Raw genomic sequence first — 21,972 nt, 5'->3', positions numbered from 1 at the left:
CTTGTCTCCGCCCACCCCGGGGCGGGGCCAACGCCGCGGCTGCTCTGAGTTTCCGGGCTGCGCGACAGCTGCCGGGGCTTCAAGATGATGGAGACTGAGCGGCTCGGTGAGGGGGAGGGAGGGAGGGAGGGAGGGGAATAGGAGATGATGGGAGCGACTTCTGACCTCTGACCTGTGACCTCCCCCGCAGTGCTGCCTCCCCCAGACCCCCTGAACCTGCCCCTTCGAGCTCTGGAAGTGGGGTGCACTGGGCGCTGGGAGCTGCTGAACGTGCCCGGGGCTCCGGAGAGCACCGTGAGTGACTGCTTCTCTTGTTTTGGGCTCTCACCTTGGCCGCCCCTGGTCACAGCGGGAGAGTTTGACCACGCCTCTCCTGTGCCAGACGCTGTGGCCTGGGCCCCCGCTGATGCTGGACAGTTCCCAGCCTCCTGGCGCTCCAGGGGGCCAGAACCCGCAGTGCTGGAGACGCTAGCTCCCGGGACCGCCCTGCACACACGCACGCACGCACGCACGCACGCACGCACGCCTCAGGGCACTTGGGGAGACCTGGCTTTTAAACTCCTGAATCGGAAGCCGCGTGTGGCTCACGCCTTTAACCCCGGCAGAGGCAGGCAGATCTTTTGAGTTGGAGGCCAGTTAAGTCTACCTATCAAGTTCCAGGTCAGCCAGCCCGGGCTACATAGGGAGACCTTATCTCCAAAAAAAAAAAAAAGAAAGCTTAACCCAGATGTTCTCAACCTGTGCGTCTCGACCCCTTTGGTGGGGGAATGACTCTTTCGCAGAGGTTGAATATCAGATATGCTGCATATCAAATATTTACTTTACGATTCATATCAATAGCAATTCATAACAATAGCAACGTTACACTTATGAAGTAGTAACAAAATAGTTTCTGGTTAGGAAGGGTGAGAATCCCTGGCTTAGCTGATGAAGCTCTTACTCTGAGGAAACACATGTGAGAGGGGAGGGTGAGAACCAACTCCACAAAGATGTCCTCCGGGTGCCACACGTGCTTGGCATGATATTATCACTACTACTAAGTGATTCTAAGACGCAGTTTCCCAGCTGAGTATGTAGCTCAGTGGGTAGAGTGCCTGCCTACCATACACAAAGACCTGGGTTTGAGCCCCAGCTCCGCATGACACTGAAGTGTGGTGATATTTTGTTTGTGTTCTGACAAATAAAGCTTGCCTGGAGATCAGAGCCAAGCCACTAGTTAACCATAGAGGCACCTTTAACCCCAGCACTGGGAAGGTGGAGAGAGCAAGTGATATGGCTGGGCGGAGAGAGGAATATAAGTCGGGAGGAGACAGGAGCTCAGGCCCATTGGGTCTGAGGATTAGGTAGAGGTAAGAAATCTCTCTAGTGGCTGGTTGCTCTGGTTCTCTGTGATCTTTCAGCATTTGCCTGGATAGTGGCTCTGGGTTTTTAATAAGACCAATTAGAGCCAGGCAGTGGTGGCGCACGCCTTTAATCCCAGCACTCGGGAGGCAGAGGCAGGCAGATCTCTGTGAGTTTGAGGCCAGCCTGGGCTACAGAGTGAGTTCTAGGAAAGGCCCAAAGCTACACAGAGAAACCCTGTCTGGAAAAACTTAATAAAAACAAACAAACAAACAAACAAAGACCAATTAGAATCTGTGCTACATTCAAGTGTGGTACCACAGGCTTGTCAGCCCCTAGTTCAAGGTCATTCTCTGATATACATATATATCAAGTTGGAGGCAAGCCTGGGTGACATGAAACCTAGTTTTAAAACAATGCAAATTGTCAGGCGGTGGTAGCGCACACCTTTAATCCCAGCACTGGGGAGGCAGAGGCAGGTGAATCTCTGTGAGTTCAAGGCCAGCCTGGGCTACAGAGTGAGTTCCAGGACAGGCTCCAAAGCTACACAGGGTTGTCTCAAAAAAACAAACAAAAAACCAAAAAAAAAAAAAAAAAAAAGTGCAAATTATTGTGTCTGGCCTCTATGCATCCGAAATCCAGTTTGCTGTGGTTAGTGTCCTTCAGCTGCAGGTGGGTTTTGCTTAGCCTTTGGGCTTTGCTCATCTGATTGCCTCAGCTTCTGTTGGAGACACCTACCATTGGATCTGGACACAAATCCCATGGCCTCTGTTGTGTGCCCCCACCCTCTTCTAACTCAGTGCTTCCCATCTTGCCCTTGTCCCAGCTTCCCCATGGCCTCCCTCCCTGCGCCCCAGATCTACAGCAAGAAGCTGAGCAGCTCTTTCTTTCTTCTCCCGCCTGGCTCCCTCTGCATGGTGTGGAGCACTCAGCTCGGTGAGAAGTCTGGGGGTGCCCAATAGGGTGATGGGCCAACCGGAGGAAGCAGGGACGGGACAAAGCTGACTCCAAAACTCCTCTGCTTCTCTCCAGAAAATGGCAGAGGAAGAGGGATCCCTGGTCTCTCCTGGCTGCTCTTGGGGCTCCCGTCCCGTCCGACCTTCAGGCCCAGAGACACCCAACCACAGGCCAGATCCTGGGCTACAAGGAGGTAAGAGGTCAGAGACCACAAGACACAGAATTGGGAGAACAGGTCAGAGCAGGCTCGGTCTCACTGGGACTCCAACCTCTTTCTGGTCTCAGGTCTTGCTAGAGAACACAAACCTGTCAGCCACTACCTCCTTGTCCCTGCGCCGGCCTCCGGGGCCGGCCTCCCAGTCACTGTGGGGCAACCCGACACAGTATCCTTTCTGGCCAGGTAAGTTGTACATGATGGTGGCAGAAGAGAGGGTCTTGGTGTCTAGGGGAAGGGTCCCTGCTGATGCTGAATTCTCATGTTTCCCCAGGTGGGATGGACGAGCCCACCATAACAGATCTGAGCACTCGGGAGGAACCCGAGGAGGAGATAGACTTCGAGAAAGGTGAAGTGGTCCTGTGTCTGAGGAGGGCCCAGCAGGCTGCTTCTAGCTGTCCTGTACTCCCACAGACTATGGAAAGGGATCCTTCTCACCCGCGAGGGAAAAGGAGTTCTCTCTAGCTCTTTAAAAATGGCCACAGCTGCCGCGCCCTCGAGCAGAGCACTGTGAATGTCATATGATGTGTAGTTTCCAAAACAGCTGGTGGTGGCTGACGCTGCCTCTCTGTTCTCTTCTTGCAGATCTTCTCACTGTCCCACCTGGCTTCAAGAAAGGGGTGGATTTTGGCCCCAAGGGTGAGTCTGATAAGGATTTGTAGGGATGCCCTGCTCCCACAGACGTGGGCACGTGACAAGGTGGCTGCTGTTCCTCAGATCACCAAGCTCCTGTGCCGGGTTTGCTCAGCCTCAGCTGTCTGCTGGAGCCTCTGGATCTGAGTGGAGGTGACGAGGATGAGAGTGAGGCCTCAGGAGGCCCTGGGGCGGACACCGCTTTGGCCTCTCCCTGCAGCACTCCCCTGGTCCGAGCAAGCAGTTTGGAGGATCTAGTGTTGCAGGTTAGACGCCACCAGGGGTGGAGGCAAGCAAGAAGGGGTTGGGGTTGAGGGTAGCAGTGAGGTGTCTCGGGGAGGAGTGGCGATCAAGAGTTCTCTGGCCAGACTTTCATCTCTCCTGTCTGACTTTTCCAGGAAGCATCCACAATTGTATCCCCCCTGGAGCCTCCCAAGCCTCCCCCTCAGGAACAGTGGGCTGTACCTGTGGATGTCACGTCCCCTGTGGGTGATTTTTACCGTCTCATTCCTCAGCCTGCCTTCCAGGTACCGTGCCCAGGCCTTACCCCGCCTCTTGGTAGACCAGACCCTGGCCCTGCCCCTCAGCCCAGCCTTGTCCTCTCTCTTCACCACGGCCCACATACCTCTGGGCTGGTCTTGCTCCTTGGTCCCAGCCTATACTGGCCTTCTCTTCTTTGCCCTGCATGCCCGTGAGGAGGCAGAGAGGCTCTATCCCTGCAGCCCTGTGCATTTCTCTCACACAGTGGGCGTTTGAGCCAGATGTATTTCAGAAGCAGGCCATCCTGCATCTGGAGCAGCATGACTCTGTCTTCGTTGCGGCTCACACATCTGCCGGGAAGACAGTGGTGGCTGAGTACGCCATTGCCTTGGCCCAGAAACACATGACGCGGTACACACACCTCCCCAGCCTGCCCTCTCCAGCCTGCCCTCCCTTCTCCTGCGTCCTTCTGGACCTCCCCTCCCCTGCCTCCTCCTTATCCTCTAGATATGAGGTTCAGGAGAGAGACTGAGGTGGGATTCAGAGAGGAATGAAAAGGTCTAGAAGAGCTCTGGGCAGAAAGATGACCTGGGCTGGCTTAGGAAAGGGGGCATCGTGCAGGAGGCTTTGAGGGTTGGTAGTGTGAGGGAGGACCCCAGCTGGAAGGCAGGGCACCCCGCTGTGAGTCTGTGAGAAAGACTGACTGATTCATACCCTCTTTCTAGTACCATTTACACTTCTCCTATCAAAGCCCTGAGCAACCAGAAGTTTCGGGACTTCCGAAACACATTTGGGGACGTGGGGCTGCTCACAGGGGATGTACAGCTGCACCCAGAGGCCTCCTGCCTCATCATGACCACCGAGATCCTTCGGTGAGAAGAGGGCTCTCCCAAGTGGGATTTGGGTGGGGGGTGAGCATCCCTGCAGAAGCAGGGAAGAGATGGAGCTGTTGAGGGGTCAGCTCCATGCTGCTGCTCCCCAGCTCCATGCTGTACAGTGGCTCAGACGTCATCCGGGACCTGGAGTGGGTCATCTTTGATGAAGTCCACTATATAAATGATGCTGAGGTGAGTGGTGGGTGGGCCTTGTCACACAGCCCTGTCCCACACCCTGAGGACCTTACTGTCTTCTGCTCCCTGACTGACCTGTCTCCTCGATGTGTGTTCAGAGAGGGGTCGTGTGGGAGGAGGTGCTCATCATGCTCCCTGACCATGTCTCCATCATCCTTCTGAGTGCCACCGTCCCCAATGCCCTGGAGTTTGCTGACTGGATTGGGTGAGATGTGTGTCCTGGGTGCCTGAGTGAAGATGTTCCTGGGTTAGGGAGCTCAGGCCACTACAATGAGGAGAGGGGTCAGGGTATGGAGCTGGGAAACAGCCGCACCTGGGTGACGGCTGAATCCTCCCCCCCCCCCCCCCCCCCCCGACAATTTTGCATGCTGAGATGGGATGGTGGGAGCCATTTGTCTGGACAGGCACACTCCGTGGTCCTAAGTGAGGATGGGATAGGGAAGAAGTGGAGTCTTTGAACCGGTGGGAGCTGAGGTAGAGGTGAAGGTGTGGCTAGTGGCCTCCCATCTAGGCCCCAGAAAGAACTGGAAGACAGGGTTCCTTCCCGTGCCTTCTCTGACCTGCTGCCCTCTCCTCCCTCCAGGCGGCTGAAGCGGCGGCAGATCTACGTGATAAGCACGGTTGCCCGGCCTGTCCCCCTGGAACACTACCTCTTCACAGGAAACAGCCCCAAGACGCAGGGGGAGCTCTTCCTGCTGCTGGACTCCCGAGGGGCCTTCCACACCAAGGGGTAGGTCCAGGGCTGGGTGTCACGGCTGGGCCTGTGCTGGGCCTCACGCCACCTCGCCCTGTGCTCAGGTACTATGCTGCAGTGGAGGCCAAGAAGGAGAGAATGAGCAAGCATGCCCAGACCTTTGGGGCCAAGCAGCCCACGCACCAGGGGGGCCCCGCACAGGTGAGGCTGGCGGCAGTCATGGCTGCCAAAGCCTGCATTTCAGCTACCCTTTCAGCCCCAGTCCCTGCGGGGAGTGGACTTGCTGTCTGTGTCCTGCTCTGTGTAAACCGACTTCAACGTGACTCTCCCACCTCCACGTAACCTCAGGACCGTGGGGTGTACCTGTCCTTGCTGGCTTCCCTCCGGGCCCGGGCTCAGCTGCCTGTGGTTGTGTTCACCTTTTCCCGAGGCCGCTGTGATGAGCAGGCGTCAGGCCTCACCTCTCTTGATCTCACAACAAGCTCTGAGAAGAGTGAGATCCACCTCTTTCTGCAGCGCTGCCTTGCACGGCTGCGAGGCTCTGACCGACAGCTACCCCAGGTGTGTCCCTGTAGATCCCGGTGGGGATGTGGTAATCTGAGACCTGCCCCTGCCGAGGGGCCCCTTCCACACCTTCTCCTCCTCCCTCTCCCTGCAGGTCCTGCACATGTCAGAGCTCCTTCGCCGGGGCCTGGGTGTGCACCACAGTGGCATCCTGCCCATCCTTAAGGAGATAGTGGAGATGCTGTTCAGCCGAGGGCTGGTCAAGGTGAGCAGGTGGGTGAGAGGGGCCAGGCTTAGGTAGGACAGTGCGGTGGTTAAGAACCTGGGCTCTGGATCCAGGCTACCTAGGTTTGAATTCCAGCTTCATAACCCATCTGAACGCTAGGTTTCGCACCTTAACTGTAAATGGGGATGTATACGGTACATCGTAAGTGGTCCCGGGAAGAGTCGCTAATAGTTAGAGAGCCGCTTTCAGGGAACCCAGCTGTGCAATGGTGAGGGCGGCAGCTGCATTCAGGAGGCTCGCTAACTGCATGTGTGGCCAGAGATGCAGGCTGTTACCAGTCTGCCCTTGTTTGCCATCTAACTGCTGCTGTTGTTTTTCTGTCTTGGCGCTGTTTAAGCAAATTAAATATAGTATACTTTTTGACACTAAGAGTCATTCTTGGGTATTTATGGCAGGAAATTTTACCTTGGTCTATGAGGGAACATACACATTTGCTTTGTTCTCTATGGTCCTGTGTATGACGACAGGCAGGGCTCAGATCTCAGGCTTGTGCTTCTGGGGACCAGGACTGAAAGGCTGGCTGAGAAACAGAGTGCCCTTCACTGGGACAGTGGCTAGGTAAATGTAGGGGTGTCCCCCATAGAGACGTATCACCTACCCCAGTCACAAGCAGTGCCTGATAAAACTACAAGAACATGGATGGATGTGGAAAGCAGAAAACAATCAGATGTATAGCTGCATTTGTGTGAGCTAAATTGCACAAGCACAAAGCAAAATATCCTGCAGTAGTGTTCACACAAAAAGATGCTGGTAGCTGTGCGGTGGTGGCGGATGCCTGGAATCCCGGCACTCAGGAGGCAGAGGCAGGCGGATCTCTGTGAGTTCGAGGGCCAGCCTGGTCTACAAAGTGAGTTCCAGGACAGCCTCCAAAGCTACAGAGAAACCCTGTCTTGAAAAACCAAAAAAAAAAAAAAAAAAAAAAAAAAGCTGCTGGCTAAGCACAGTTCCGCTGGGGATGGAGGGGTGGGAGCTAGAGTAAAAACTAGGTAATTCCCTAAGCAGAAAGAGGGAAAATGCCTGCTCTGTGGGTCTTCCTGGAGAGGTAAATGACAACCTATAGACAGGGAAGTGAGACCAGGCTCCAAGGCAGGGTGAGCGCTGCCAGAGCTGGGCATAGACAGGACCTTTTTGCTGATCCAGTCTCCCGCTCTGTCCCAGGTCTTGTTTGCCACTGAGACCTTTGCCATGGGGGTAAACATGCCAGCGAGGACGGTGGTGTTTGACTCCATGCGCAAACACGATGGCTCTACCTTCCGGGACCTGCTGCCTGGGGAGTATGTACAGATGGCAGGCCGGGCAGGCCGGAGGGGCCTGGACCCCACAGGCACTGTCATCCTGCTCTGTAAGGGCCGAGTGCCTGAGATGGCAGATCTACACCGCATGATGATGGTGAGTAGAGTGATGGGAAGCCCAGCTGGGTGCAGCTCCAGCACCAAATCTGTTAGCCCAACACTCTCCTCTTCTGATGGTTTCATTGTTCTGGGAGAAGTCAAGTTAAAAGTGAGCAAGTCTAGCTGGGCGGTGGTGGCATACACCTTCAGTCCCAGCACTGGGAGGCAGAGGCAGGAGGATCTCTTGAGTTGAGGCCAGCCTGGTCTACAGAGCAAGCCCCAGGACAACCAGGGCTACACAGAGAAACCCTGTCTTGAAAAACCAAAAATGAAAAAAAGTGATCAAGTCCAAGGAGGCCCCCACTTCCTCTTGCTTTACTGCACTCTGGGTGTGGTGCCCAGTGGGGGCCTTTGGGAGTCTGTCTTTCATTTTGTCCCCTATGTTACTGAGGAGGTGACCAGGGGGTTGGTCTGAGGCCTCATGGGTGCAGAAGATGGCTGGGGTGCGCAGGTCTCACTGACTCTGGCTCCAGGGGAAGCCGTCCCATTGGCTGGGGTGCGCAGGGCTCACTTGGGCTCACTGGCTCTCTGGCTCCAGGGGAAGCCGTCCCAGCTTCAGTCCCAGTTCCGCCTCACATACACCATGATCCTCAACCTGCTGCGGGTGGATGCCCTCAGGGTGGAGGACATGATGAAGAGGAGCTTCTCAGAGTTCCCGTCCCGCAAGGACAGCAAGGTGAGGAGGTCAGGCAGCCAGCCTAGCAAGCAGGTCAGAGCTGGCCAGGAAGGGGTGGATGGCCAGTGGGGTGGGTATGGCCAGTGGGGTGGGTATGGCCAGGAAGGGGTGGGTATGGCCAGTGGGCTGTATGGCCAGTGGGGTGGGTATGGCCAGTGGGGTGGGTATGGCCAGTGGGGTGGGTATGGCCCGTGGGCTGGATGGCCAGTGGGGGGGGTATGGCCAGTGGAGTGGGTATGGCCAGTGGGGTGGATGGCCAGTGGGGTGGATGGCCAGTGGGGTGGGTATGGCCAGTGGGGTGGATGGCCAGTGGGGGGGGGTATGGCCAGTGGGGTGGATGGCCAGTGGAGTGGGTATGGCCAGTGGAGTGGGTATGGCCAGTGGGGTGGGTATAGCCAGTGGGCTGGATGGCCAGTGGGGTGGATGGCCAGTGGGCTGGATGGCCAGTGGGGTGGGTAGGAGTAGAGAGGGCTGGGCTTTGCAGACTATTTACAACCTCCCCTTCTACTCAGGCCCATGAGCAGGCTCTGGCTGAACTCACCAAGAGGCTGGGGGCCTTGGAGGAGCCTGACGTGACTGGCCAACTGGCCGACCTGCCTGAATATTACAGCTGGGGGGAGGAGCTGACAGAGACCCGGAACATGATCCAGGTGAGGAGGTGGGCATTTTGGGAGATGTAAGAGGGACAGCGGCTCACACTGGTGCTCCTAAACTTAGTCCCAGTGTCCTGGTCCCCGCCTTCCCATGTCCCCTTGTGCCTGTCCTGGTGTCCAGAGACACATCGTGGAGTCTGTGAACGGGCTGAAATCTCTGTCGACGGGAAGGGTGGTGGTCGTGAGGAACGAGGAGCACCACAATGCCTTAGGTGTGATCCTGCAGGTGAGCACAAGAGGTCCTCCCCCCCGAGAACGGGGGGGGGGGGGGGGGGGGGGGGGGGCTTGGCACTGTCCCCCGTGGCGGGCACGTCGTGACTCTGGTGCGCTCATCTTCACTCCTGTTGCCACTTTGTGCCTGTCTCCGTGCCTGGCCCCCAAGAAGCTCCCCTAGTTACTTGGCTTGACCACCCACCCCTCCACAGTTCAAGGGCTCTGTGGGGGAGGGGGTCCCAACCCCTGCCCAGGGTGGGCATACCATGTCCACATTTGGTGTGCACGCCTCCCATAGGTCTCCTCAAACTCCACCAGCAGAGTATTTACAACACTGGTCTTATGTGATAAGCCTGTTGTGTCTGAGAACCCACGGGACAAGGGGTCAGCCACTCCAGATGTGCCCCATCCGGATGACCTTGTGGGCTTCAAGCTGTTCCTGCCTGAAGGTGAGTTCCTGATGGTGGTGCAAACAGGATGCCTGGGCCATGGCGAAGCCTGACCTGATTCGCTTTCCAGGGCCCTGTGAGCACACTGTGGTCAAGCTCCAGCCAGGAGATGTGGCCGCCATCTCCACCAAAGTGCTCCGGGTGAATGGGGAGAAGATCGCTGAGGACTTCAGCAGGAGACAGCAGCCAAAATTCAGGTCAGAGACTTGGGGAACCTTTTTCCATGGAGGGGCATGTACCAGTGGGTGTGCATGTACAAGAGACCATGAAATGGGGATCTGAGGGACCTCCTCAGCTCCAGGGGAGGCTCCTATAGCAAAGACGATGCTTGGTCCAGATCACAAAACCTGCTCCCCTCCCCCTTCAGGAAGGACCCTCCCCTTGCAGCTGTGACCACTGCAGTTCAGGAGCTGCTGCGTCTGGCTCAGGCCCATCCATCAGGACCCCCAACCCTTGACCCTGTCAACGACCTGCAGCTCAAGGATGTGTCAGTGGTAGAAGGTGGGCTCCGGGCCCGGAAGCTGGAGGAGCTGATCCGGGGGGCTCAGTGTGTGCACAGCCCCCGGTTCCCTGCCCAGGTAGAGCCTAAGCAGCGGCAGCTTTTCCTCCCTGGTGCCCTGTAGCCTGGGTACTCCTCCCTCAGCCCTGTGCCCAGTGCACCCCTGCTGAGGGTGAGTGGGGCTAATGGTCCCCGCTGTGGCTTTCTTTAGTACCTGAAGCTGCGGGAGCGAATGCAGATTCAGAAGGAAATGGAGAGGCTGCGCTTCCTCCTGTCCGACCAGTCACTCTCGCTGCTCCCCGAGTACCACCAGCGTGTAGAGGTAAGAGAGCAGGGCGGGGCGTGTGAGGTCAGGGAGGCCTGCAGGCAGTCAGGCTCCCAACCTCCCCCTTTCTTGCAGGTGCTCCGGACCCTGGGCTATGTGGATGAGGCAGGCACAGTGAAGCTGGCTGGACGAGTGGCCTGTGCCATGAGCAGCCATGAGCTGCTCCTCACTGAACTCATGTTTGATAATGCACTGAGCACCTTGAGACCGGAGGAGATTGCAGCTCTGCTGTCTGGCCTGGTCTGCCAGAGCCCTGGCGACCCCGGGGATCAGCTCCCAAGCACCCTCAAACAGGTAGGGCCATCACCACTCTTTGTGCGTCCCCACCTCACCCTCTACCCAGTCCTGGTAGATGCCTCTTCCTGGTCAGGGCCTTCCTGGTCCTGGAGGCCTTGACCTCTCCTCACTCTCTGCAGGGGATAGAACGTGTCAGAGCTGTGGCTAAGCGGATTGGTGAGGTTCAGGTGGCCTGTGGCCTGAACCAGACAGTGGAAGAATTTGTGGGAGAGCTGAATTTCGGGCTGGTCGAGGTTGTCTATGAGTGGGCTCGGGGTATGGTGAGTACCTGGGTTTGCCAGGTGGCTGGCTGGGAAAGGCTGCCCAGGCCTGGCACATTCAGTCTTCTCTCTGCTCTCCCCATAGCCCTTCTCCGAGTTGGCAGGGCTCTCGGGGACCCCTGAAGGCTTGGTGGTCCGTTGCATCCAGCGCCTGGCTGAGATGTGCCGCTCGCTCCGAGGAGCAGCCCGTTTGGTAGGGGAGCCTGTGCTGGGTGCCAAGATGGAGACGGCGGCCACCTTGCTACGGCGGGACATCGTCTTCGCAGCCAGCCTCTACACCCAGTAAAAGTGTGACACTAAAATAGCAAGCCAGAGTGCTTGGAGTATGGAGCAGAGTGACCGTTCAGACACAGCAAGAGACCTGCTTAGAAACACGCTTTTATTATCTGAATAGACAGACCAGAAGCCTCTGTGTCCTCTGAAGCCTCAGTCCTTGGGGGAGGGAGTCTTTGAGAGTGATGGGGGGTCTCGAGTCATAGCCTCCACATACCATGTGGGCAGGAAGGCATAGGGCTCATCCCGATGGACAGACACTGTGACTGGGCCACCAGGTTCCCAGGAGAAGAGGTGGACAAGCCTGGAGGAGGAGGAAGGAGGAAGAGGGTGAAGCCAGAGCCTGAGCTGAGGCCCAGAGGTGGTGCACAGCCCAGAAGTCCTCACCTGGGGTCATCCTGGACAACTGTGCCCTGGGCAAAACTGAGGAAGGCAGCACAGAAGTTCATGCATACAGAGGGGCTCCAGCCTTCTCGGTCATTCTGGGGACAGAAGAGGCAGGAGACTGGGGGTGGGAGGAGGGGACGGCAGATGGCAAAGGGACCCCTGAGGTCCTGGTACAGGAGTGGCGGTGGCAGCTGTGATGCCCTGCCTTACCCTGACGTTTTCAAACATCTCCATGGTAGGAAAGGTCTTTAAGGAACAGACGAAACCTTCTGGGTTCCGGAAGCCAGCAACAACATGTGGGACCCCGGGGAGGAAGGACTGCGCCCACCACTTCAGAAGCTTGTGTCTGGCGGGAGAGACAAAGGGTCAGCAGGACCCCCACCCCACCCCAGGCAGCAGCTTTTCCATCCTCGGCTCTCCCGTTTACCCCGGCCCGAACCTGTAGAAGCTCCTCCACTGGCCAGGGCTGTGCATCTCCTTGGAGGTCTTGAGCTCCACATAGCAGGCGGGGGGCTGTGTGGATGGGGCCTGGGGGTTTACGCAGTCCACCTCCCCGGAGAAGAGCAGAGGGTGGTTTCCCAGGCGGCTGCGTAGCACAGAGCAGAAGGCCACGTTGGTGTTAACCTCCCCAGAGGGGTCTGGGGAGCCTCCAGGTTTGTCTGTACAAGGAGAGAAGCAGCAGGGAAGGGCTCTCGCCCTCTGAGGAAGGGGAAGGGGGCCACACAGCAGTGACAGCTCTCACCTGCACACATGTACTGCTCAAACTTGTAGCCCATGTACATGAGCTCCCGGAGGAGGGGCGGCCTAGCAAGCCTCTGAGCCCGAGCAGCTGGGGTCTCCACCTCACTCAGGTACAGTGTCCCTTGGAACCGAGAGGCTGCCAGCTGCCAGCCCTCCTGCCGTTCATAGGGTGTGATCAGCAGTTTTGTCAGGTGTCCTCGCCATGTCACTGTGGCCCCTGCCAGCCAGCCTGGATCCCTGAGGGGCAGAGTTTGGGGCTAATGGTCTGACCCAAGCTTTGGTTCAGCTGAGCCAAAGTCCCCCTAAAGGTCATCCGGCTCTCCTGACTTCAGGAGATAAAAAATGGGTTTCCAGATCAGCTCGTGTGCTGTGCCTCGCTCACCCCAGCTGGTGTCGGTGTTCCAGAACCCAGCGTAGCAAATGGTCCAACCTCTCTTGGACTTCCTCATCCCGGGGCTGGTATCTATCAGGGTATCCATCTCTGAGGTCAAAGTCCGGGCCTGGACCGTTGATGGGGGGTGGGCTGTAGTAGCGGAGGGCTCGGGCATCTCCATGGTACTGGCGTTGTGCATCCAAGGAGAAGCAGCCCAATTCGGAAGGGCGCCGGTAGAAGGGAAAGGGTCCAGAGTACAGAGAGGGCTCTGTGCGCAGGGAGGACACTGCATGCGGGAGTTTGTTCGAAGGCTCTGCCACCTCTGGCTTCTCAGCTTTTCTCTTGGTCCCTTTGGGCTCCATGAGGTCCTGAGATGAAAAGTGTTTGCATTTTAGAGTGGACGAGGACAGAGTGAGCCCAGCGCTGTGCAGCAACTCCCCCTGCTCATTCGAGAGCTGAGCGCCTCTTACCCATCCACGGCCACTCGATCGCGGCGAGGTTAACAAGTTTGGGCTTAGCAGCGCGGAGGTGGCACACACCTTTCGTCCCAGCACTCGGGAGGCAGAGCCAGGCGGATCTCTGAGTTCGAGGCCAGCCTGGACTACAGAGCAAGATCCAGGACAGCCAAGGCAGAGAAACGATGTCTCGAAAAAACAAAAACAAACAAACAAAAAACAAACAAAAAAGCCTGGGCTCAGGGCGAAGATCTGGTTACCTTCTCAAAGCTATGGCGTCAGGGCAGCACGTCAGAAGCCAGAGCGGGATGCAGATGTGCAGTCGCCGCTTCTGATGACGCAATCGCCGCCCTGGGGCGGGAGGGGCGCCGGCGAGGCTGGTCTGCACCTGAAGTCGGGCCTAGGTGGACGCCGCGCGCCCGAAGCGAGCGCTCGGGACGGGAGCCAATCGGCAGCGGCGCGGGCGACGGAAGTGAGGCCGGCTCTGCCCTGGTGATCAAACTCGGAGGACCCGCCAGCGGCCCTGTCGTCATTAGTCGTCATTATTCTGCGCCGGAAGACCCTATCTTCGGGATCCCTTGCCCGGAACCGTGAAATCCCGGGCTATGAATCGCAAGAGACAACTCCTAGCGTCCGAGGCCTTTGGAGTGAAGCGGCGGCGGGCGCCGGGGCCCGTGAGAGCGGATCCTCTGAGGGCGGGCGCAGGTAACCATGGCAACCCGGGCGCGGAGGGCCCGAGGGTACCGACCCTTGGAGGAGGACCCAGGGTAGGTAACCATGGCGACCCGGTTGCCGGGCAGCGGGCTGGCGGAGGGCCGGGGCGTGCGATCCCACCCCGCGGCCTCTCCGCGGTCCCCGCACCGACCTGACCCCGCGCTCCCCGGCAGGGTCCGCGCGCGAGGCGGTCCAGGAGCTGGTCCAGCTGTTCCCCCGGCGGCTGTTCGAGGACGCGCTGCCGCCCATCGCGCTGAGGAGCCAAGTGTACAGTCTCCTGCCGGACAGGACGGTGGCCGACCTGCAGCTGGTGAGGAGCGCCCGGGAGACCCCCAGCGGCCCCCTCCCGGCCCCCAGCCCCGGCAGGCGTTAGGCCGCGGCGGAGGGGTGGGAGCACGGGCGCTGTGGACCGGCCTGCGGGCGGATCCCATCTGGCAGGGGAGGCTAAAGGTTAGAGAGCACAGGTGTGCTGGAGGTCGCTACTGAAGGCCCCGGGGGGAGAGGGAGGGAGGGAGGGAGCGATTGTCCCAGGGACCCACTAGTGACTAGAGGATCGAATGGAGGAAGGAAGCACTGAGTGGGTGGCCGAGTTGGAGCTGATGGGTACATCCATGTCGGACACAGCTGGCCCTTCCCTACACAAGGTCACGAGGTGGAATGAGATCCTTAGGGAGAGCAGAGGAGCGCCGTAACCTTGTAACCAGGTTTGGAAGGTGATGGAAGCCAGGGCTGTCTCTCTTCAGACACGAACACACCGTGCGTAGGTACACAGTTTAGACTGTGAAGGAGTGCTTCGCAGGATCCTTGGAGACGAGGCTTACGGGTCACATTCACCCCCCAGTGAAGTCCAGTGGACAGATTTCAGTTTCTGTTTTATTGGAACTCTTCACAAACCACTGAGTCAAAGGTTGGAAACACCATGAAAGCCTTGCTGCTGCCCCCCCTTCCTCTCCACACTTCCTTCTCAGTGTCCTCCACAGCTTCCTCCTGCTTAGCTTTGCCTGTACATTGTTATGGGGTTTCTGACCCCTGGGAATAGACTGCAGACTCAAATCCAATCATATTTAAAAGATTTATTGATGACAGCTAGCAGGACGGCGGTCTCTGAGCTAAACTTGAGATTGCCGTTCCTTTTTTATATTCACACTGGCTGTCCTGGAACACAGAGACCTGCCTGTCTCTGCCTCTCCATGTGCGGGGATTAAAAGCCTGAGCCACCACAGCTTGGAGATTGCCATTCGAAGGGGAAGTGAGGGAAGGGTTTTTTCTTCTTTGTTTTTGCTTTTTCGAGACAGGGTTTCTCTGTATAGTTTTGCGCCTTTCCTGGATCTCGCTCGGTAGCCCAGGCTGGCCTCGAACTCACAGAGATCCGCCTGCCTCTGCCTCCCGAGTGCTGGGATTACAGGCGTGCGCCACCACCGCCCGGCAGTTAATCCACTTTTATAGGTTTCCATGTTATGAGCCTATTTCAATTTGTTCATTCTTATGAAACGAATGTATTTTTGATTGACTTGTGAATTTCATCTAAGCTTTCAAATTATATTTTCATCAGTGATTCGTTAGAAACGTCTTCCTACCTCGTTTGTGACTCCTTGTCTGGGGTTGGTACGAGCTGTGCCACACACCCCAGACTCCGGTTACTGTGCTCTTACTGTATCTCTGGCTTGTGTGGCTTTGTGGCCAGAGAGTGCACACAAGATGATGATGACCCCATGAGGGCCTGTTTGCTAAATGTTGTATATGTGTGTATTTGAAAAAAAAATTATTCAGTTACTAATCTCTCTAGCTGAGGTTATAGTTGAAATGCTCTATTCCTCACTGATTATTTATTCCCTTGCTCTGTGTATTTATGAGAATTGTATTCATATACTCCTGTGATTTTCTTTGGGTTTGTTATCGACTCTTTTTATTTTTCTTTTTTTTACATTTTTGTGTGTGCATACATGGAAGTCAGAAGATAACTAGAGGGAATCTATTCTCCCTGGGGAAGGGAGGGTTAAACTCCGGTCAGCAGGCAGAGTCATCTCACCAGCTCACCCTGGCACCAGCTCTTACTCTTTATCTTTATCATCTCTTGTTGCTTTCCCCTGGAACTCAAATCAAATAGACGTTGATCTTCTCTTTGAACCCTAAAGGCACTTCCGTGGTCAGTATTTTTGGATCTCATATTATTGTATTGAACAGTTTATAATCTCCCTTAGGTTAGTAATTTGTTTAAAAAGATGTATTTTATTTGTTTGTGGCTGTGTGTGTGTGTGTGTGTGTGTGTGTGTACATGTGTGTGCACCCTCAGAGGCCAGAAGAGGGCACTGGATCCCTGGAGCTGGGGAGTTGTTACAGGTGGTTGTGAGCCACCAGACATGGTAACTGAACTTGGGTGCTCTGCAAAAGCAGCAAAAAGTATCCACTGAGCATCTTCCCAGATTAACAGATCTCATTCAACTGTAGTAATGCATTCCACACAGTCACTGAGGTCTTCATTCACTGACTTCACTGCTCAGTTTTTTTTTTTTTTTTTAAAGATTTATTATGTATACAGAAGGGGGTGCCAGATCTCATTACAGATGGTTGTGAGCCACCATGTGGTTGCTGGGAATTGAACTCAGGACCTCTGGAAGAGCAGCCAGTGCTCTTAACCTCAGAGCCATCTCTCCAGCTCCACTTCTCAACTTTAAATTCTCTGCTGGGACTTCTTATTTTGATTTGTTTTTGAGACAGTCTCATTATGCAGCCCTGGAAGGCCTGGAACTCACTGTGTAGACCAGGTTACCCTTGAACTCAGAGATCCACCTGCCTCTCCCCGAGTGCTGGGATTAAAGGTGTACAGCACCATAACTGGCTAGGATGTGTTTAAACCTTCACCCTTTTTCCTCCCTAAAGATTATTTTGTATTTTAATTATTTTTGGCCATGTGTAGTGGCATATGTCTTTAATCCCAGCACTCCGGAGGCAGAGGTAGGTGGATCTCTGGGTTTGAGGCCAACCTGGGCTACATACTGATATCCTATTTCCAAATTATTTTCTTACTTATTGTGCATTTGTCTGTGTGTGCGTATGCCATGGTGCATGTGGGGAAGTCAGAGGATAACTTGTGGGGTTGAGTTCTTTCCTCCCACCACGTGGATCCCAGGGGCTGGACTCAGGTTCCCAGGATATGCAGCAGCTACCTTACCCGCTAATCCGTCTCCCCAGCCCTAAGCTTGCTGTGTCTTTTTATCATTGCCTACCAGTAGTTTCTCAGCCTGGCTTTCGTGTTTCAGCATTAGTGGCATAATCGGTTTTGTTTTGTTTTGTTTTAATTTTAAATAAGATCGTCTTTTTTTTATTTAATAAAGTTTTATTTTTCCAAACGTACAGTGGATTGAACCTGTTCAAGCATCTTCGCCAGCAGCCGGGCCATCTCCACCTTTGTGTTTCTGGTAGAAATGACTTGGGCTCTGGGCTTTGAAACCAGCTTGCTAAGTCCTTACTGAGTAGCTCCTGGAGGGCTGCCCTGGCCACAGCTGGAGCGATGAGCTTGTACTTGGGAACCTCCTTACAGAGTTTGTCTTAGCAGCCTTGTCAGACAGGACCAGTGTCGAGCTTGTCCGGATCTCTGCCTTTGGACCACTTCTTCTTTGTGGCCCTGCCACCAGACTGGTTTCCTGGGGCTTTGTCTTTCCGGCCGGCTCCCCGCATCTTTCTTCTTCCTGTCATCCTTGGGCGGCGTGATGAAGCTCGGAGAGTGGCCAAGACAGTCTTTTATACTTAACAAAGTTGAGTGTCCTGCTAGCGTTGGTAGGGTGGTTTCGTATGTGTAAGATAGTCTTTTGGACTTACCACAGTTGTATGTCTTGCTGGGGTGGGGTGTGACATGGTGATTTCATATGTTCTTTCAGTGTGTAGTCACCAGGTTTAGAAAAATGAGTATTTCCATTTATCATTTACTCATGTCAAGAACCTTAAAACACCTCTCTTTTAGTTCTTTCTAAAATGCCTAATAAATTATATATTATGTAATCGGATGTTTCTCTCCTACCTGCCTGTTCCCAAATACCTGGCAGCTGCTTCCTAAATAATTGTCTGGGAGGCTTCTATTACTTATAAATGCTTGTTGGATAGCTCAGGCTTGTTACTAGCTAACTCTTACATTTAAATTAACCCATATTTCTATTATGCTTTGCCATGTGGCTCATGGCTTGTTACCTCATTTTCTACATGTCCTACTTCCCCGGGCCTCTCCCTGACTCTGCCCCTCTTCCTCCCATCATTCTCTCTGCTCCAGGCTATCTCACCCAATCGCTTCTTGCCCTGCTATCAGCCAATCAGTTTTGTATTAACAATGAGCATAATCCACAGCAATATTAGCCAGGTTCTGTAGTTCAGATCTGTAACTCTGGCCCTCAGAAGGCTGAGTCAGAAGGATCCTGGTGGGTGATAGAGAAACTGTGTTTCCAAAACAAAACAAAGCAGACAGCCCAAAGCATCATGAAGTATAGTAAGTATACTCTCCCTCTGTGCTTTGAGAAGACACATTCCTGCTACATAGCAGTATAATTAAGGATGGCCCTTTTGGTAATCCCCTGGTTGCATGTCTTCTGAGCTTTGCTTTGTGCGTGCCAGGTTATTTTTGTGCATGTGCTGGGCAGCTTTGCTCAGACCGGCAAATGCCCCTCAGTGTTTCCTTTCTTTCTGATCTTTGCTTGCACCTACTATACCTGTCTGGTAATTCCTGTGAGCTTGTGAACTTTTTAATGTCTAAGCAAAACTTTTTGTTGTTGTTTTGAGACAAGGTCTCACTTTGTAGTCCTGGCTGTCCTGGAACTCACTCTGTAGACCAGGCTGACCTCAAACTCACAGAGGTCCACCTGCCTCTGCCTCCAAGTGCTGGGATTAAAGGCACTGTTTAATGTAGTGAGCAATAAGGTCTTAGAAAATGTTTATAGTGATTGTTTGACAACTCATAAGGCTGACTTGTGAGAGGTAGGTGACTATTTGGGAAAAGCTGCTGGATGGTCCACCTGAGTGTCTCCATTCATGGTAAATGTCCAATTCCCACCACACACACACACACACACACACACACACACGCACACACTGGCAGTCGGACCCCCTGCCCCAGTGCTCAGCTTGTCTTACCATGTCTTTCTTTCCACCCTCATCTCTGGGACAGAAGGAGCTTCAAGAGCGGGGAGAGATCAAGGTCATCCAGCTAGGCTTTGACTTGGACGCTCATGGAATTATCTTCACTGAAGACTACAGGACCAGAGTATGTGTGTGTGTGTGTGTGTGTGTGTGTGTGTGTGTGAGAGAGAGAGAGAGAGAGAGAGAGAGAGAGAGAGAGAGAGAGATGGGCAGGGAAGTTGGGCATAAAAATAACAAAAGGACCATCATCTCTAGCCTACATCTCATCAACAAGGCACAGAGCTCTGGTAAGTGGTAGGATAGGGGAAGGAGAGAAGGAAGTATGGGGAGGAAGTAGGGGAAAGGGTTTGAGAGGTAGAAGGACCCAGGGGAGAGGAGTCAGAAAGAGATGCTGTCCTGGGGATGAAGTAGATAGAGGACCTCAGTGGAGGATGGGGTCACGCTGGTCACAGGCATCAACTCTGCTTCCAGGTCCTCAAGGCCTGCGATGGCCGGCCATGTGCCGGGGCAGTGCAGAAGTTCCTGGCCTCGGTGCTCCCAGCCTGTGCGGACCTTAGTTTCCAGCAGGACCAGATGACACAGACGTATGGCTTCAGGGATCCGGAGATCACGTGAGACGTGGTGGGGTCAATAGGTCAGGCCTCTGCAGCTCCGTTCCTTCTGCCCTCTGTCTCTCTCCTTCTCAGTGAGCTGCCTTTTCCGTTTAGTGACGTGTACTTCAGGAGGACAGGCCTTGGAGTGGAGGTTGGCAGAGCTAGAGGCTTCCAGATACTGAGCCCTAGCAGGAGTACTGATCAAGGTCTCAGCACAAAAGGATTCTGGGACACCATACCTAAGTCTGGCCTCCTGCTTCCTAACTTACTGATCTCCCTGGGGATGTGTGGGGAAAGTTTGTGCCTCCCTCCTCAGGCACATCTCAGGGCCTGTGGTCAGGGAAGCCTCCCAAGGAAGCTGTTTAACCAAGAAGCAATTATCACAGAGGAACGGGGCTGGCTTGGTGCGTGCTGCTGTGCAGGCCTGAGGACCTGTGAGCTCCAGTCCCGCAACCACATAACTGACCCAGCGTGCGGGTGTCAGGAACCCCAGTGCTGAAGGTGCAGAGGCAAGGGGGTCCCTGAAGCTCATTGGCCAGCAAAGTGTAGCCAAACCAATGAGCTCCAGGTTCAGTGAGAGACCCTATCTCAACAAAACAAGGTCAAGCCAGGCCTGGTGGCGCACACCTTTAATCCCAGCAGAGGCAGGTGGATCTCTGAGTTCAGCCTGTTCAACATAGAGAGTTCCAGGACAGCCAGGGCTACATAGAGAGACACTGTCTCAGAAAAATAAAAGGGGAAATGGGGTGGAGAGATGGCTCAGTGGTTAAGAGCACTGGCTGCTTTCCCAGAGGTCCTGAGTTCAATTCCCAGCAACCACATGGTGGCTCACAACCATCTGTAACTCCAATCTCAGGGGATCTAATACCCTCTTCTGGCCTCCATAGACACTGCGAGCATGTGGTATATATGTAGTCAAAACACCCGCATGCATACAACAAAAATGTTTTAAAAAAGTTGAGGGTGATTGCACATACTTGATGCAAACCTGTGGCCTCCCCCACACATGCACGCACACGCACACACGAGTTTACAGAGAAGAAAATACAGAGGGATGCTCAGGCAGGGATGGTGGAGCCGGCAGGGTAAGTGGACCCTGCCTTGGGTTGCCTGTTTCTGGACACTTAGTGTCCACATGTCAGTGGTTGGGGATGCAGTTCTCAGAGGCTGGCTGCATCGTCTTGGCCTTCCTTCCACCACCTGCAGGCACCTGGTGAATGCTGGAGTCCTCACCGTCCGAGATGCTGGCAGCTGGTGGCTGGCTGTGCCTGGAGCTGGGAGATTCATTAAGTGCTTTGTTAAAGGTATGGTGTCTGCTGCACAAGTCCTCAGTACCTCAAGAACCCCCTTTGTGGGTCTTTAGGTCTCCATGTCTGACTCACCTCTCTCTTCCTTTCCCTGGGCCACCTCTCCTCCAGGGCGCCAGGCTGTACTCAGCATGGTACGAAAGGCCAAGTACCGGGAGCTTCTCCTGTCGGAGCTCCTGGGCCGTAGACCCCCTTCAGCAGTGCGGCTCGGCCTTGCCTACCATGTGCACGACCTCATTGGAGCCCAGCTGGTGGACTGGTGAGTCTAGTCCTGAGTCTCAGGAAAATTGCAGTGGCCCAAGGTTGGGTGTCCCGGTCATTCTTCATTCACTAGTGAGGCCCGGTTCCTCTCATCTTTTCGGGACTCAGGAGCACACTGTACTAAGTTCCGAGTGTCATACTTTGGCTCCAGTCTTGTCTTTCTCTTACACAGTGTTCCCACCAGTTCTGGAACCCTCCTTCGCCTGCCGGATACGTGAGGAGTCGGCTCTTGGACTCTTCAGCTCACTGAGTGGGGTTCCTGGAAGCGCTGCCCCGGGGTGGCTGAGCAGGTCACCAGGATGGGCGCCAGGCTCCGCTGCTGCAAGCTGGGACTCCGACCTGAACTGGGCTGTGTGCGCAGCAGCTCTGTGCGTCCGTGGCTGGGGAGCCAGGAGCCGTGCCAAGGGGATACTGGTGAAGGGAGCAGGAAGCTCTGCCTCCGCGTCCGGTTGAAATTGCCAAATAAAATAGTGTGCTGTCTTCTTGGTCTCCCTTGTCTAGTGTGACATGTGTGCAGGTGTCTCTGTGGACAGGGTGAAGCCAGTTAGGGCTGAACGTTTTGTCATAGTTCAGAGAGAGAACAGTTGTCCTTGTGGGGGTGAGGGTGTGTAGAGAGCCGCGTGTAGCTGCACCCTAAAGATGGCTCTGGCTTCTACCCTCTGCCTTCCCGATGGCAAACATTCTTTAAGGTAAACAGCTCCTTATTTGGCTATGGCTGGATTCATGTGTTGCTGGCATATGCGTGAACCTGTGGACAGTGCCCACGTGGCTGCTTGGGGTTGGCAGCCCAGCCCTACTTAGG

The 21,972-nt window shown here is 55.0% G+C and overlaps 3 protein-coding genes and 1 pseudogene across 5 annotated transcripts; 2 read left to right on the top strand and 2 right to left on the bottom strand.

Moving 5' to 3' along the window:
- The first annotated feature begins 2 nt into the window (after positions 1-2).
- On the top strand, positions 3-11,352 carry Skiv2l (Ski2 like RNA helicase). Its single transcript, XM_036167479.1, has 28 exons — positions 3-106; positions 191-294; positions 2,168-2,277; positions 2,374-2,491; positions 2,584-2,698; positions 2,787-2,861; positions 3,098-3,151; positions 3,230-3,411; positions 3,544-3,672; positions 3,891-4,036; positions 4,351-4,497; positions 4,608-4,692; positions 4,794-4,900; positions 5,279-5,425; positions 5,494-5,590; positions 5,738-5,950; positions 6,048-6,158; positions 7,338-7,568; positions 8,109-8,246; positions 8,759-8,896; positions 9,021-9,125; positions 9,411-9,561; positions 9,632-9,758; positions 9,929-10,139; positions 10,272-10,382; positions 10,461-10,679; positions 10,802-10,942; positions 11,028-11,352. The coding sequence occupies exons 1-28, from the start codon at positions 85-87 to the stop codon at positions 11,226-11,228; spliced, it is 3,735 nt and encodes a 1,244-aa protein (XP_036023372.1). The 5' UTR covers positions 3-84; the 3' UTR covers positions 11,229-11,352.
- Dxo (decapping exoribonuclease) lies at positions 11,301-13,849 on the bottom strand. 2 transcript variants are annotated; one of them, XM_036167485.1, is made up of 7 exons: positions 13,432-13,849; positions 12,726-13,084; positions 12,345-12,580; positions 12,042-12,261; positions 11,813-11,948; positions 11,603-11,697; positions 11,301-11,519 (listed from the first exon to the last, which is right to left on the bottom strand). In XM_036167485.1, exons 2-7 carry the CDS (start codon positions 13,076-13,078, stop codon positions 11,369-11,371), a joined length of 1,191 nt encoding a protein of 396 aa, XP_036023378.1. In that variant the 5' UTR covers positions 13,079-13,084; positions 13,432-13,849; the 3' UTR covers positions 11,301-11,368. The 2 variants fall into 2 exon arrangements, with proteins under 2 accessions (XP_036023378.1, XP_036023377.1); XM_036167484.1 differs by lacking the exon at positions 13,432-13,849 and adding an exon at positions 13,187-13,292.
- On the top strand, positions 13,367-21,812 carry Stk19 (serine/threonine kinase 19). 2 transcript variants are annotated; one of them, XM_036167491.1, is made up of 7 exons: positions 13,367-13,876; positions 14,059-14,195; positions 19,041-19,133; positions 19,481-19,620; positions 20,809-20,906; positions 21,021-21,168; positions 21,343-21,812. In XM_036167491.1, exons 1-7 carry the CDS (start codon positions 13,777-13,779, stop codon positions 21,386-21,388), a joined length of 762 nt encoding a protein of 253 aa, XP_036023384.1. In that variant the 5' UTR covers positions 13,367-13,776; the 3' UTR covers positions 21,389-21,812. The 2 variants fall into 2 exon arrangements, with proteins under 2 accessions (XP_036023384.1, XP_036023383.1); XM_036167490.1 differs by having other exon boundaries at positions 13,368-13,876; positions 19,038-19,133.
- LOC118569785 lies at positions 17,206-18,075 on the bottom strand (annotated as a pseudogene).
- Positions 21,813-21,972: the final 160 nt, after the last annotated feature.

The sequence above is a fragment of the Onychomys torridus genome, chromosome 18 (genome assembly GCF_903995425.1).
Source record: "Onychomys torridus chromosome 18, mOncTor1.1, whole genome shotgun sequence".
NCBI lineage: Eukaryota > Metazoa > Chordata > Mammalia > Rodentia > Cricetidae > Onychomys > Onychomys torridus.
Note: the sequence above shows the minus strand (reverse complement) of the source record. Positions and strands in the feature narration are given on the sequence as shown.

Bases quoted from the DNA above. Each gene is read 5' to 3' on its own strand.
- Skiv2l (XM_036167479.1), top strand. From the start codon at position 85: ATGATGGAGACTGAGCGGCTCG. The intron at 5,426-5,493 runs GTAGGTCCAGGG...CCCTGTGCTCAG, and splicing joins GGGGCCTTCCACACCAAGGG to GTACTATGCTGCAGTGGAGG. The intron at 8,247-8,758 runs GTGAGGAGGTCA...CCTTCTACTCAG, and splicing joins CGTCCCGCAAGGACAGCAAG to GCCCATGAGCAGGCTCTGGC.
- Dxo (XM_036167485.1), bottom strand. From the start codon at position 13,078: ATGGAGCCCAAAGGGACCAAGAGAAAAGCTGAGAAGCCAGAGGTGGCA. The intron at 11,949-12,041 runs GTTCGGGCCGGG...CTCTCCCGCCAG, and splicing joins CAGTGGAGGAGCTTCTACAG to ACACAAGCTTCTGAAGTGGT. The intron at 11,520-11,602 runs GTGAGGACTTCT...CTCCTCCTCCAG, and splicing joins GTTGTCCAGGATGACCCCAG to GCTTGTCCACCTCTTCTCCT.
- Stk19 (XM_036167490.1), top strand. From the start codon at position 13,777: ATGAATCGCAAGAGACAACTCCTAGCGTCCGAGGCCTTTGGAGTGAAG. The intron at 13,877-14,058 runs GTAACCATGGCA...GCTCCCCGGCAG, and splicing joins TCCTCTGAGGGCGGGCGCAG to GGTCCGCGCGCGAGGCGGTC. The intron at 20,907-21,020 runs GTATGGTGTCTG...CCTCTCCTCCAG, and splicing joins CATTAAGTGCTTTGTTAAAG to GGCGCCAGGCTGTACTCAGC.